General features: G+C 39.4%; 1 protein-coding gene across 1 annotated transcript in view; it reads right to left on the reverse strand.

Moving 5' to 3' along the window:
- Positions 1 to 883: 883 nt before the first annotated feature.
- LOC124160506 (zinc transporter ZIP1-like) overlaps positions 884 to 15,649 on the reverse strand; it is a 29,702-nt gene continuing 14,936 nt past the window's right edge. The window contains exon 5 of the mRNA XM_046536365.1: positions 884 to 912. Within this exon, the coding sequence (XP_046392321.1) occupies positions 884 to 912 (29 nt within the window). The remainder of the gene's footprint in view (positions 913 to 15,649) is intronic.

Raw genomic sequence — 15,649 nt, forward strand, 5'->3', positions numbered from 1 at the left:
ACGTCGGCAACTGTGGAGTTCCTGACCCGGTGGCGATCCCGAGAACTCTTCACTATGTCCATTCGCCGGGAAAGCACGAAATCTTTATTAACAAAAACATAGCCCAACGGTTGGTAGAAGGACGACGCTGATGCCTTATCCTCGAAAGAATGGTGACCCGAAGTTTTGGCGTGACCGTGCAAGCGCGACGCGAAACGGTACAATTTCATCGCTAATTTTAGAGCTCGTGGAGGCGCCTTCGATCTTTCTGCACGCGGCAAGAGAAGTGGTAAGGGGGCGCTGGTGCGAGCACGACCGAAAACTCTTTAACCGTTGCGAGTGACGCGGCGATGCTACATAGTTTTGAGTAAAGACGTGCCTTTCAAACGTCTTTACGCTTCGCTGAGTCTCGTGGCGTTAGCGGAGGCCTTGAAGTTTCTTTCATGCCGCCGTAGGAGGGTCGAAACAAAGAAGACGCAGCGTTTTACCAAGATCTGGTGTTTCATCTCGCAGGGACCTGCCCATCAATGTCGCAGTGAGGGATTATCTTAATTTAGAAATTTTGCAATCGTTTAAGGGAAAGGTCGGCTTCTTATTCGTGTTTTCCGATGAAGTCGCCATGTTAACGTTACTCAAGCTTATTTTTTGTTCCATTTCTAACGTGAATATTAATGAAATGCAGTTCGGTAAACCGAGGTTGCGTTTTGAACGAGAATAGCTTCCCAGGACGCAATTTGACCATGTAATTCCCCGTAGAACTCAAAGAATTGTGTTTTAATAACAAATTTCAAAATAAATATTTAATTCACTAAATTTAAGCGATTTTCTCTTAACGTTAGCATTCATTGTTGTAAATTTTAAAAATGATGGCTGCTTATGGTTGTATGGGTCCATGAAATTGTTTTTAGTACTCAGCTCGCTGGTTGGTGGCTCCTGGTTGAAGAGAACATTAAAAAGACGTATTTACAAGAAAACTCATTTGAACTCTGAAAGTACCCATAGAAATTGAAGGGAGGCTTCGTGAAATGGGAATGCTTTGGTTGATAGTTTTGTCGTTAGTTTCATTGTAAATCGCTTTATTCAGTACATACGAGAGACAAAATGTTTTGTGCTAATAGCATTGACGAATTAATAACATTGATAAAATTGAAAGCCAGTTTTCGTAAGCAATATAAAATTCCATTGTTGAAAGGTAAAAATTGAATTGATTCTCTGCAAATAAATGTATAGAATCATTCTTGGAAGCATTCCCATTATTTAAGAAATAAAATGTTGCTAATAATTTAAATAAATTACCCCAAAGAATGTAAAAGGGGGATAGATGAATATACTGCAGGCTGCTCTCAAAATCTCATTATTTATCCCTGAAGAGACAAAAGCCGATCGAAAGCTACCTTCAATGTTGCTTGTCTGACCTACAAGTACTATCGGTGAAGAAAGTATTCCCAAAAATTGAGTGGTGCCACTACCTCGCCTGAACGAAATGTGACTTTCTCTATTGCTACAAGTTATTCTAGGCTACAAGCATGAAGAACAAAATGCTTACTGATTATTTTTATCTGTTTTCCTTATCTTGACCTCGTTTAATTCATGTTAAAATATTTCTTGGAGTGTAGGTCAACGAATGTTATGCAAAAAGTTATAGCCAATGTTTTTGTTTATTTTAAACCACAACTTTGTACACATTTATTGATAATATCAATAAATTATATATAATTGATATTATCACTAAATGTGTACAAAGTTAAGCCCTGATGATGGTTTAAAATAAACAAAAACGTTGGCTATAACTTTTTGCATAACATTCGTTGACCTACACTCCAAGAAATATTTTAACACTGATTATTTTTAGTAAAAACGAGAATACCATTGTAACGCAATCTTGGGTGCGCTGCTGTTGGAATGACAAAAGCAGCGTTTATGCATTCAAGAAAAGATTCTCAGGTCACTTTTAGCACAGCTGTAATAGTTAATACGCATATACTGGAGCACTTCAAGATTATGTTACCTCTGGTCCTCGGATTCCTTGCTCAGGCTTAGATGGAAACCACCCGGATTAGCAGGCGCTCGTCCGTAACCGTTCTGACCGTCAACCGCTTGTGAAGGACGGTGATAGGAATTGCCCGGCATTATATTCGTGAAAACAGAATTTCCGTATAGGACACCTCAGAAATAATCGTTAGTTTCAGTGAATTTGTTTTTATCTCTCCATATCTCTAATCCCTCGGATAAAGGCCGGGCGGATTTTACGTCCAAATGCTGATTTCTGAGAGCTGTAACCGTTCGCTATTTGTTGGCTTTTGTGTATTTCTATTGCCTTTGTTGGTGAGGGATTTTAATGATATTAGTTGGCAAGCCCGAATTCCAAGAACCAAGTCGAAATTTTTTAGCGTGATTTCCTGTGTATGTGTCACCAGAAGTGGTGGACCACATAGTAACTACGACTTAATCTGCCCTTGATATTTATGTGGGTACCCAAGCACATAAATAACCAGACAAGTGGACAAATAAAAAAGTCCCGGCCGAAGGCCGACTATTAAATGCCTCAATGAGTACCTACTCCATTGCTTCTAGAATTCAACAACGCTTTCCCGGATAGTCCCTTCGATTAAACACATACTCATATTTGTAATTGAATACCCAGACAAATACGTGGGTACTCGACTACCTAATATAGTTCTCGAGTACTTTTATGGATACTCCATTTATTGTTGTCTAGTTGAATACGGTTGCTTAAACATACGTGCCTACTCCTCTTCGAGTACCCACGGTAATTAACATGGGCAATGAAGTACATTTTTTGACGCTCATACCTCTCTGGTTAATTGACTACCGAAGTAGGTATTGGCGCACCAACCATTTGTGCTAATTTACACATTCGTGTACTGCAATACCTGCACTCGAGTCGGTACATTCGGCAGACTCCTACGCCGCGGTTTTGTGTGGAATCTCCGTGGCTGGCGGCATCGGTGGAGGGGACAGGTTGATGCAGAATCTGCGGGGCCCCCTTAAGGCAGGAGCGGGCACCCATCCCACCCACCCATCCACCCCGGGAGCGATTGTCGCGTCTCCAAGGGCAAAGACGCATGTCGTTGGAGAATGTGCGTCCTTGGAGGAAAGACAAAGGAAGAACGCGGGAGATAGGCGGAGATGTTGGCTGAAAGAGAGGCAGGAATGCGCCGCGGATCGCGAAACGAAACGGGCGCCTATCCTCGACAGATTCGTGAAGACTCACTCCACTCTTTGTTTCGTCGTCTTTATTTACTCCTCGTCGACGAGGAGCCCGCCCCGCAGAACTGTGTCGCGACTCCACCTGCCTTACGCCAAAGGCGATCCTGATGGGTTTTCATTTTCTTTCCGAAAAGTAGCAAGTGTAATTTTCTCACGTTTGAGAATTTCATTTTTGGCGAAGGTTTTTAAATATGGGTTTGATTTTTTGCGTTTGTATTTTTATGCATGTGTTAAATTTAAGAAATTCAAAATCCGTTTTTTATTCTTTCCAGGAGTGTTCTTTCAATAAGTGTTCAATTTATGGTATATGTTTTTCCGTTTCAACATTTTCAAGTCTTATTTTTCCTTACAAATCAAGGTTTAAATTGTTCAAATTAAACTTTGATTTGAAAGGGAAAATGTAGCTTGTTTTTGAGAAAAAAATCGGTTTTCTACCTCTGGTGGAAATAAATATTATAAACAGCTACCTTCGTCAACTAGGAACTTCTGTACCATGTCGCGGCCCACCTGCCTTACACCAAAGGCGAACATGACGTCTAATCCTTAAGGCGCCTGCATGGTCTTGGAAAAATGAAAATGATGCTAATCCAGCCATAGGCGTCCATAAATGTATTCAATGAGGCTAAGAACTGGGAAGTTATTTATTATCGAAAAGCATCACGTGTAATTTTCTCATGTTCGAAAATTTCATTCTTGGCGAAGGTTTTCTAACATCTTGTGTAAATTTTTTTGCTCTCCTATTCTTACGTATTCTCTCAATTAAATAAAAACAAAATGCGTTTTTTATTTTCTTTCCAGGCGTGCTTTTTCGCTAAGTTTATGGCTAGATAATACCTTGATTTGAAAGGGAATATGTGACTAGTTTTTAATTAAAATCGAATTTCAACTTCGTGAGGAAATTTATCCAGATGTCCAGTTTTTTCATTCCTTACATTCTTTTTAATGCGTAAAAAAATCCAAGAGTACGTAAGAAAATGTAAAAAACACGTTTATGTGAATGTTGATGTATCACAGGGAAAATGTTTCCTCGCGCAAAAGAAAATATACTTTCTTGTCTGGCATAGTTGTGCCATTTATGGCCTGATTTCTCTCTAAATCGAAATTTGTGTGGCAACAAACGTATCCGAAATATTCATGTTTAACCTGTGTTAAGCTAAAAGAAACGGGGATATGCTTTTTTACGGCAAGAAGTTAAGCAATTCCTTGGAAAAGTTAAGCTAAGACTTAGAAGATTAGCATATCCTTAGCTGCGTCTCCTGTGAGTGAAAATTTTCTAAATATTTTGCAATGTTATTAACCCAACATGAAGAAATGAGAAATATACATTGCAAAGGTAACTCTATTCGAGGTTTTTTGCGAAGGCACATGAATATTATGGACGGAAATGTTTTTAAGTAAAATTAAATGTATATTCTTGATGTTACATTTAGAAATCTACTCATTAAATTTAAATTATAAATTCATTTTAGCAACATTACAATGTTTTGAATCGTTTTCAATTTAAATTTTTATAGTTCTTTAAGATATTTTTCAATTGACTTTAATATTTTTGTGATGTGCTTTATCGTAATGCTTTTTAATGCTTTTGATCCTGCGGTGACGTAATTTATGCTCAGAAAAGGCACCATCTGAAATTTAAAGAATAAATTCTATCATAAACTGGAGATTCGTTCGTTTTTTTTTAATGGCATTGTTTTCGTTATCAAAAATCTTTCTTTATCGTAAATCTTTAAAAAAATTTATTTATCGAAAACTCACGACGCTGAAGGCAAAGCAAGGGGAAGCCGTGGTAAGACATGAGTAAACGAAGGATCAAATGCATTGCAGAACAGGGACTTGACACGATTGATATTTCTTTGAGTGACTAGGAGAGTAGCCGCTTCCTCTTGACCCGTGCGTGGGCGCCCATGCATCTAAGCCTACCTTAATCTCTACCTGCACACTTTTCCTCGTTGAGGAACACAATCTTCCTCATTATTTCCCCGAATTAATTGATTCTCACGTCATTATGCTGTTCCTTGTGCTACTTCCTCCGTCGACTTCAGGCATTTCCGGAACTATTGGATCTCTTCCTATCGACTGCCAGAAATAGCCTCGGTTCGCAAAAGCTTCCCTCAAGTAAAAATTTCTGTAAATAAGGTATAAGTTTGCAGTCATGGTTTAGAAAGCTGAGGTTAGCGTTTTCTCAAATCCAGATTTTAAGAATCAGTACCTCAGCAGATTATATAAAAAACAGCAAACACGCCTTGGGTCTTACGTCAGTACCTTGAAAGTTGTTAAGTAAATAAATAAATAAATATATGAAGCAGCCAAACTGAGGTTTTTAAAAACACGATTCATGCTGGCAGAGACGTTTGGGTACACGTAGTTTGGGTTTATACCAGTGACGTTATGGCAAAATCAGCAGTGCCGGGACGCGCTTTCCTTAACCCATTTCCGCCCAGAAAACTTTTTGTTTGCGGTTTTGAATATATTTTATTATTTTAATCCTATGGCCACCTTAAGAACGCCTACAAAGTATTTTGGTGATATACCATACCGCTTTCGAGAAAAGACCCGTAGCCATATGACTACGCTGGGCAGTTATGGAGTCAAAATTTCGCAGGTACCTGCGATTTTGGTGCTTATATTCGAGAAAAACAATATAGACTATTCATATAAAGGTTTGGATTTAAAGGTAATAATAATCTGGATAGCTTTAAAGAAGTTTTAATTTTTATTGTTTACCATACCTCAAAATACTGTAAAATTACAAAAAATTGACTTGAAAATCATAAATAACATGAGCTGTCAAAGCATATTTGATGTTGAGCATTACATTTTTGAGTGGTAGTCCTTGAAACACGGTATGCAAAGTCCACGAAGGCATTTCGAGCATGGTGTTCGAACTTGGATTCTGCAGTAATCACCGGCACATCTTAACCTCCTGTTGTCAGCGTTTTGAATGACAAAATGATCCACACCATCTAACCGAGAAGATTGTGTGCAGAACTGCTGACCACTAAACTACGACCAGGTCCCCGACTTATAGTCTTATAGAGCACAAGATACGTCTGCACAATGGCTTTCTTTGGAAGTGAAATATTACTCTCTGTGTTTTTTATTGCAAGTAATTATTTATTTTTTCTTACTTAATTGTTTGTTTTGGTTACGAATGCATAAATCCGAAACTTTGAGGCAGCAAAATTGATAAAAGTGTTATTTGACTATTATGTCTTTTTTTATAAATTGCCGTTCCGGTACCATGACACCCCTGGTTTATACCGTGCGCATAAAATCCCATTAGCCTCTTCTTCTTCATTATCATCTTCCTACACTCTTTTCCTCAATCCCTCCTTATTTGACAGCTCGCCGCATGCTCAGCTTCTCCACGTCGAGATCCAATGATGATTCTTTTAATTTAGTGCCAAGGTTACGCCGCGAATCGAAGGGAATGTCATCTCTGCAAATAATTCTAAATATATCCTTGTAATGCTTTTGCTACCGTCAAAAAATGACCCTCAATGCCACATTCTTCGGAAATTTCACTTTAAAGTCAGCAAAATTCTACACGGCGCCTATTCTATACGGGAGGGGGTAAGGCGCCTTACCCCCTCCCTTCAAGCACCAAAACGTATATAAAGACCATTTTAAAGTGGGCACGTCATTACGCAATCTGACGTGCGTACGATGGCGCAATCAAAATTGCGTCGCGTAAAGCGGTGAATTGCTAGAACACATGCGAGAATGCGTGGATGTGACACGGCAAAATACCTCCTGCTCTAATTCTCGCATCCTCGCGTTTTGAACATTTTTTTCAGATAGATGTTGCAGTGGTAGCCATGAATATTAGTCAGAATCTTCTCGTGAACTGAGCAAAAATTCCCCTAATTTCTACTAATAGATAAGAATCGTATGTGAAAATGACAAGTTGTATGAGAATAAATGTCTAAGTACCTATATGAAATATTTGATTAGCTAACTTTTAGTGATTTCCAGATCATGGTGTCTTGAATAATGTCTCGCGATACTACAGTGGTAGAGAAGTAAACGCAAGAAAATATCATTAGAATATCGTTTTTTTCAAATCTATGTATATCTATTGCATTAAGTATTGAACAATAGGAAGGTTTGCGACGCATAAAATTTCTTAATCTACCGTACCGTTTAATGAGTGAATGATTATTTGATTCATCTCGAGTGTATGTTCTATGAAGATAGAAATTAGTTTAAGTTCATGGTGCATTCCATCACATTTCCGGCAGATATAATATTCAACCATGTTACAATATTTATATCCATATATTACAATATTATAGAGGATTCCTTTGTTAGACGTGAAAAGTTTGTTATTCTCGATCATGATTTCAGCCTTATTCCGATTAGTGCGCGTCGCCGGAAAGTATAAATTCCTGGAAGTGGCAAAAGCAATCTTAACTATGCATGGAATCTTCGTCTCCCTTCTCACCGCTTTACCTTATTAATTGTACGCGTATTATCGTCTGCTAAAGTTTCAGGATAATCGCTTTTGTGACAGTGCATTTGCACGGACCAGTATGTCAATAACGCTGCGCAGTGAATTTCGTTTGTTCCTTGTTCCAACAAGTGACACGCCACTCGCGCACTCCACAAACGAAATTTCGTGAATGAATTGCGAGTACCGTGTAAAGCGGCAACGCATTTGACTGAGAAATAATTTTTTCACGCAAGATTTAGTAATGAATGCAGTGCTAACCTGCGCAATGACTTGCCCCGTGTAAAACGGCCTTAAGGAAGAAATCTTAAGACTTATTTTGCACTTATTATGTTTTTGTAACAACGAAACGCGCCGTGTTAAAATAAAACCCAGAGGAAATATTGCAATACCTAATTTTACTAACATTAAGAACCTCCACCACATCGTGCCTCACATCAAACAAGATTATATGAAAGATATTGAACAAAAATGGCTGGTAAAATTTACTAGTCTAAATTATACTCTGCCCAGTATTTCTTTGTAACGATTATCACAATAGGGTAGTTTCCTTCATCAAAGAAAACGAAAGGCATTGATTGTGATTCGTTACCCACCATTAGTGTATTCATAATATGCAAAGTATTTGGTTTTAGAAATACCGGTTTAGACAAACGGCAATGGTCAATTTTTATCCTCATTTGAAAAAGGCCAGATTGGCGCCCATGCGATGCCACTTCACGTGACGTCACAGAGACCTAGTTTCTATACGAGTGGATAGGAGTTTTACATCGTCTGAGATTACCAATGCATGCATGAGGCACAGAGCTCAGGGAAACATGTCTTAATAATCACTTATTAAAACTCGCTAAGCCGGAAAGTTTTCTTCGTTTGATAAGGTATTAATAATCCTTATTTAAGCCAAGCGCTACCAGCTAGCAGGGCAATCAGCTACCTGCTAGCATCCTGCGTCGTATCAGCGCTCAAAGCCTCGCTCCAAGGTCACCTCACTTGTGGCAGCGGGAACCAGAACGACGTCACACGGAGTTTTCCCGGCATTCATACTTAGCCGTCGCGTTTTCGCGCGCTTGAAAATTTTCACTTTTCATTTAATTGCGAAAAATAGATATCGTCATTTAAAAATCTAAATGCGTGAAATACGTACTCCAGGAATAATAATCTTTTGATTTAGGCAATAAAAAAATAATAGGAAACCACCCTATTGAAACCAGAATTTGTTACGAGAGAGTTGGAATTATGTCCCCATTAGATTTGAATCTTGCTGTCGCGTGAGATCCTTTTCCAAGTCTTTCTTCACTTCCTCCTATACTTCGATTGATAGACATTTCTATTCCCTTCAATGATCACCTTCCTAATCCTTCTATCACCCATTCCTTTCAGATGCCTTTGAAATGTCAGCATCCTTCACGCTATTTTCCTGTGATGACAGCTCATATTCTGCTTCCGTGTGTCGGTCACGGTCTAGATCAAAAGTCTTTTTATTGCTGCGAGACATTTCTGCTTTAGCTCTCTAACTTGGCGTGAACATCTGGAGTTATGTTCAAGACATGCAAAGTCCTAAGAATAGGCCAAAGGAAATCATTACCACGCATAGGGGAATGAAATTATCCCGCAGAAAACCCCCTTTTCTTTGCCTACCATACTCCGGAAAACACTCGGCGTCAATTCACAGCAGTTAGAATCAGGAGATGCCGTTATAAAAGTTAAGTATGGCGTAGTGACGTTGAATGGGACGTTAAGTATAGCGTACAGAGCAAATTGATAGCCGTATGACATGATATTTTGATGCGGCGACTCAGAGCTTAGGTAATTTGCGCGACTAGCGATGGGTGAATCGAAACCTGGCATCAGTGGCGTGCGGTGATGATGAGCCTCGGTTAACCTGTAACCAATGCGGTAGTAATGCATACCGCACGTCACCGTTAACTTTTGTAAAGACGAGATGGAACGACGGAAAATAAATTCTCGAATCGGCGCATGATTAAAATTTATGATCAATTTTTTATTCCCCTGTTCTTGGCCACGGTTTTAATTTGTCGCTCCATATTTTCACCGAATTCATGCTAGATTCAATGCGTCTCTTGCAAAAATGAGCTAGTCGGGCCAAAGGAAGAATGTGTCCCTCTAGTCTTTTATGCTTGACTATCACATTAGGACGATGATTATGAGTGTCCTAGCAACCTTTGCTACACAAACTTATATCATTAGAAAAGAGGAGATATCGCTGAGATTACCTCCGTCCGAGGCATCCAAGGTTTCCGACATTGAGAATGTCCCGACGCACTGCCATCCGTAGACCACTGGCAAAAAATTCATAACGTTCAATCTTGACTGCCTGGTATCAGCATTAGGCTAATCTTAAACAATGGAATATCGAGAATTCAAAATTCCCGGCTATCGCCCGAAAATATCGGTGACAATTCAATGGAAATAAAAATGCTCTTAATCAATTGTAGTGAAGAGCCATGGTTGCGCCAATGGTAATGGCTGGTGGAAGCCATTCACCATTTTGAGTCGTCCGAACTATTTCCCGTGAAAAACTTGGCTAGATTAATCAATTCTATCCCAGAGCTGCAGGGAGAAATTAAATTTCAAGACTTTTAATTATAAAAAAGTAAAAATTTTCTACTCAATCATAATCAATTATTGTGGCAGCCACATATTTCACCGTTTAATTTTACGGCACAAAATAACATGTTGTTTAAATCTTTCCTGAATAGAGCTGAAAATATAGACAGTTTTTATGTAACTTAGAAGAAACATTGGGATATAACGGGTTTATCTAAATTTCTCAATTATATGATTTTACAACAATAATATAATAAACTTTAAAATCTTTCATTTCCTCGACTCTGTATCATGGAATGTCATTAATTTTGAGTTTTGGTAAATAGCGAAAAATATTAAAGAAAGCATCTTTTTTTAGAGTTTTCTCTCTCCTGTCAAATAATTGACAGGTTTCTCGGGTGAAGTATTGACGCGATAAAAGAATTATTCAACTTCGTAACGCTACTCGAATCCAACATTTAATGCAACGGTTTTTAAGCAAACGTGTCATTTTCAGCTACATACTGCCATGCTCGAGTAAGTAAAAAATGCGTTTAAATTAGAATTAAAGGAAGATTAAGAAAAAACTTCAATTATATTGCATATATGTCCCAACATTTCTCCTTATAATGCCTAATTTCCAGAGGCGCTGCTGGATTAACCATGCTTCAGCACACTAAACACGAAGACGGTGTCCGCTCTTTCCTGAGTTTTACTTGGATGCTTCGCATGACTACACTGAGGCCATCGGCTGTCGAGATCTTTTTAAGATGACCAGTCTGGTGAATGACGAATGCCGCGAGACTCCGATTGTTTTTTTTTGCAAGCTCCACTCAAGGTTCGTACACGGAAGGCGAAGGTCATCCCCACAATCGGTTTTGCGGATTAGTTGGCCCCGCGCTCGCCGCAGGAACGGGCCAAAGGAATGCAGTCGGAGATTTACGAATTAAAGGAGAGGAAATTTGCTATTTGGAAATTTAGAAATATCTTTATTGTTCTGGGACTTATGTCCTCTAAGCATGGGCGTACCCAGCGAGGGGCAGGAGGGGGCAGCTACCCCCCCCCCCACCCCTAGAAGCAAAAATCGCAAATGTCTTTAAGGAAAATAGTATTTGTTCAAGCAAATAATTGTAAAAACTAATAAAGAGCTGTTGCAGTTTCCTTAAAATGTTGCTTTCATTCACCTATCTATGCTTACATCTTACCTACAACTTGAACAACCATGGCACATATACCATGGTTTTCATATGCATATGCACAAAGGATTGTAATTAATTCCAGCTAAATAATTATGCGTAGCATTACAGCCCATCAATCATCCAGCGACAAATCACAGAGAGTAGAGCCAATGAGGAAGAAGTTTTAGGAAAAGCATTAAGTAACTTACACGATGAAAAGAACAAACAACCTAAGAAATATAAGAGATACTTATAAATTTTTCTTCATGTAAACAATAAGTCATAATGAGGAAGTAAGTAATAATCTATAAACTTTGGCCTTTAACGATTTAAAAAACAATATTTTTTACTTCATCTGGTAGATTATTCCAGAGATAGGATCTTACAACCTGGAATGATTTCTGGAAAGATGCTGTACAATGAGCGGGATAGTAGATGACGTTTGCATCTGATCTTGTAGTCATAGTAGTATTTTTAGGCTTAGTTTTGAATAGGTTACGTAAATATTCAGGATTTTTATAAAGAAACAATACATAAAGGAAAGCAGCGAGGACATATTTCCGTCGTATATTAGTGGAAAGCCATCCTAAGGAAAGAGAAATGTTTGGATTTTGTGAATGTTACCGACATTCACAGATAGAATCTCCGAACCCGCGCAAATTCTCGCTGCAAATAATGCCAGAGAGGTTAATGTTAATTCTCAGTTGCCAAAACCGGAGTCCTACTAAGCACCGAGCTTCCGTTATTACCTATTATTGAAAATAGGAAAAAGTTATCAGAGGAAAAGTTGGCTCCGATAATGATTTGTAAATGACAGTTTAAGCCCTGATTCTCCTCCTTCGTGAGTATTTAATTTTATAGAAAAAATTTCTATCGAAATTATTAATAAAAAATAAACGCTACCATCGTAATCAGCCAATAAGACTCCTTCACGTTTCACGTGATCTCGGATTTTACCGTTTAAATCTTAGACGCTATCCGCAGAAGCCAATAATGGGTCTTGTTTATATTTTATTTGAGAATGAACGTTTATACCTTATGTCGACATCGTCGTCACGGGGAGGACCACTAATTTGCTGATTTCGTGGAAAGAATTTCCTGAAATGAAGCTCATAGCTTTCTTATTTTGAGTGAAAATTTTATTCCCATAGCGGGGAAAGGGAGGAGAAAATGGACCATGAAAGGCAATTGACCTTACCGGGAACAAAAGGTAAAAGTTCACAAAGAGAAAGGGGAATGGGCCGCGGTGAATCGTAAAATCGTTCATATTAACCCAACCTAACCGGTATAATACCCGAAATAAATTATACGCTTATAAAGAATCAGGAAAAAGAAGTAGTATTAGGCGCTGTAGAGCATACATTTTTAAGGTTGCATTTTGATAGCTTTTTTATTCATTTTCCGTACTATTATCGGGATTATTCCGAAGTCACATGTTTTCTCTGCCGGCCTCGGAAGACAAAGGGTGTCTCACGACAGCAATGCGTACTTGCATAAATTACGATGACGCTGTAACATAGTTCAGACAACGCATTATTCCCTTGTTTTCTGTCATGGATTACCCGCGTTAGTTTCAAATTAATCCAATTTATTTGTATTTAACGGATATACAACGTTCCAAATTTTCCAATTCTCTATTACCATGCTTCCTGGACATTTAAATTTTGTTTCATTGGCTCCGTTTTCTTCTGTATTCTTGGCATCTGTGATTCTTAGCCTGTTTCTACGCCTTATTCATTCCGAGCTTCGCAGAAGTATTTATTTATTTTGGAGATCTTCTATTTGCACGTGCCAAACCAATTTAAAATTTCGTCTGTCTTTAGATTTCATCCACTAAGTATTGAGTTACTTGCATCAAACATTCACTTCATAAGTTCATTCCGAATTATTTCTTACACCAGTTCCCAGATTAACACACATTACTTCTTCCCGCCTCCCCTTAAATCTCAATTCCCTTCCTCCGAGCGTTGATCCCTCTCCTCAAATCCCGAACATCCAGTGGTAGACAAAAATGGGGGGCTCAGGGGGCGCGCCCCCCCCCCCCCCCTTGCGGGGCCGTCCGCATTGCCTAACAGAGCAGAACCAAAATTGTACCTTTTTTAAATTATAAGACGGGATTTTCTTGTATATGCGTATTATAAGTTTAAGTAAAAAGATCTTAAACTTTGCATGTGACTTAATTATTTGTTATTAAGACAAAAGTAAAGGTAGTTCAAGATATATTTTGCGCCTCCCCCTTGAGTTTTTTCTGTATCCGCTACTGCGGACATTTTGGCAAACTTGGCTCTATCTTGCCTATATGATCATGAATAGCATCACTAAATAAACACTTCTTATCAATTTTCCGATTCTCTTTATTTCTATATAAACTCTTGATTAATATGTACCTACTTGTTTTCAGTATTTTTATGCATTTGAATCTCGCTATCATGTATCTGATTCTTGTAAAATTAAAAATGTGAATTATCGTAGTAATTTATATATTTGCTTGTTATTAGCCACCTGCACATAGGCAATATTTCAGCATGGGGACATTTGCAATAAAATAACGGTTTTTCTTTCATTAAGTGCCGCTCTTCGCGGTTCCATGGCTCTTTACCATGGCATCGGAAATTTTATACTAAATGGTAAGATATCATATCAATCTCCATGGTAATATTCTAATTGATAATGCTCATAATCTTCATTGACAGTGCCGTAGGATTGAATCGAAGGTTCGCGTCCTACTTGTTGCCCATAATGTTCTTCGAGCAGGGATTTTTCCGTTGCATTGTTAATATTTCCCTTGCGTAATAATCGAAGGCAAATGCATTAAAGCGAATTGCAAAACGCATTATCCGTTAACAGCCTACTGTTCTCGCTATGAGAATTATATCCCTTGCACAATGGATTCCATTAAGCGAGTGTCAACACGAATTGTTCCTCTCCGATGGCGGGCCGTTGCGCCGTTGTCCAATTAGACGCGCGTTCTTTCTCGTGACGGGCCGCAAGGCAGCGAGAGACGCCTGGAATGAAATGCCTCATCCCCTTTGATGTGCTTTTGACGAAAGCGAAAGCCCGCGGCAGCGTAAACACAGCTCCTCAGCCGCCGCCCGCTGCGCCGCCTCCGTCACGGTGACTGTGGGAACTCGAGGAGAAGGGGCTCGGAGGTGTTGCGTCATCCGCCGCGGCCTATCGATGACTCGCGCACCGCCGCCGGATGCGAAGCGAAACAGGTGACAAAGGCGAAGCGAAAATGAGAGCGGTGGAATGGCGCCTTCGAAATAATGCGACGGCGATCAAAGTGAGACAAGAGGGATACGCCCGCTCGAGCGCGAAACGAGAGCGGTGCGCTGGTGTCATATGGGAGAGTCTAAGGGAGTGCCACGGGTAGATTTTTTTCGTGTTGGCAGTCAATAGTGTTCTTAGCATCTTACCACCAAAACTAGGGTTATGCTGTTTTGTAAAGCATCACGAGCGAGGAATGTGATACTTAAGATAAAAGTGGGTGGTGAAAAACTTGAGCAGGTTGTGCAGTTCAACTATTTAGGCAGTACGATAGAGGAAAACGAATACAGTAATAAGGACATCAGGAAGAGAATTGCATTAGCGGAGGAGGCGTTCATGAACAGGAAGGAGCTTCTGAGAGGATCGTTATGTAAGAGTTTAAAGCAAAGGTTAGTGAAGAGTTTGATCTGGAGTGTAGCTCTCTACGGTGCGGAAACGTGGACATTGAGGAAAGAAGACGAGAGAAGATTGGAGGCATTCGAGATGTGGGTGTGGAGAAGAATGGAGAGGATGAAATGGACGGAGAGGAAAAGGAACGACGAAGTGCTGGATGTGGTTGGCGAAGGGAGGCAGCTTTTAGATGAGGTACGGAGGAGACAGAATGTATGGATGGAGCGAATACTTAGCTGGGAGGGGATATTGAAAATGGTGTTAGAGGGTAGAATGTTAGGGAAACGAGGGAGGGGAAGGAAAAGAATAGGATTTTTAGATAGATTGAAAAGGAGTAGGCCTTACAGTGAATTGAAGAAGGCAGCGCTGGAAGGAAATGGAGGCTCCCATATCACTTCTTTAGTACTACATGGAAACCTACCTTAATCGGTAGAATACTGTAACAATAATAGTCAATAGTGACTAGTGGAGCTTCTCCTCACTGCCAGTTATAGATGTGCACATTGCTGGAAGAGAGTTTGAAGTTTCTTGCTCACCGTTTTTCAATCAGGTTCACTGTTTTTTCCAATCAACGATCTTATTCCCAGTTATCATCTTTTATTCT

Source organism: Ischnura elegans, chromosome 6 (assembly GCF_921293095.1).
Source record: "Ischnura elegans chromosome 6, ioIscEleg1.1, whole genome shotgun sequence".
Taxonomy (NCBI): domain Eukaryota; kingdom Metazoa; phylum Arthropoda; class Insecta; order Odonata; family Coenagrionidae; genus Ischnura; species Ischnura elegans.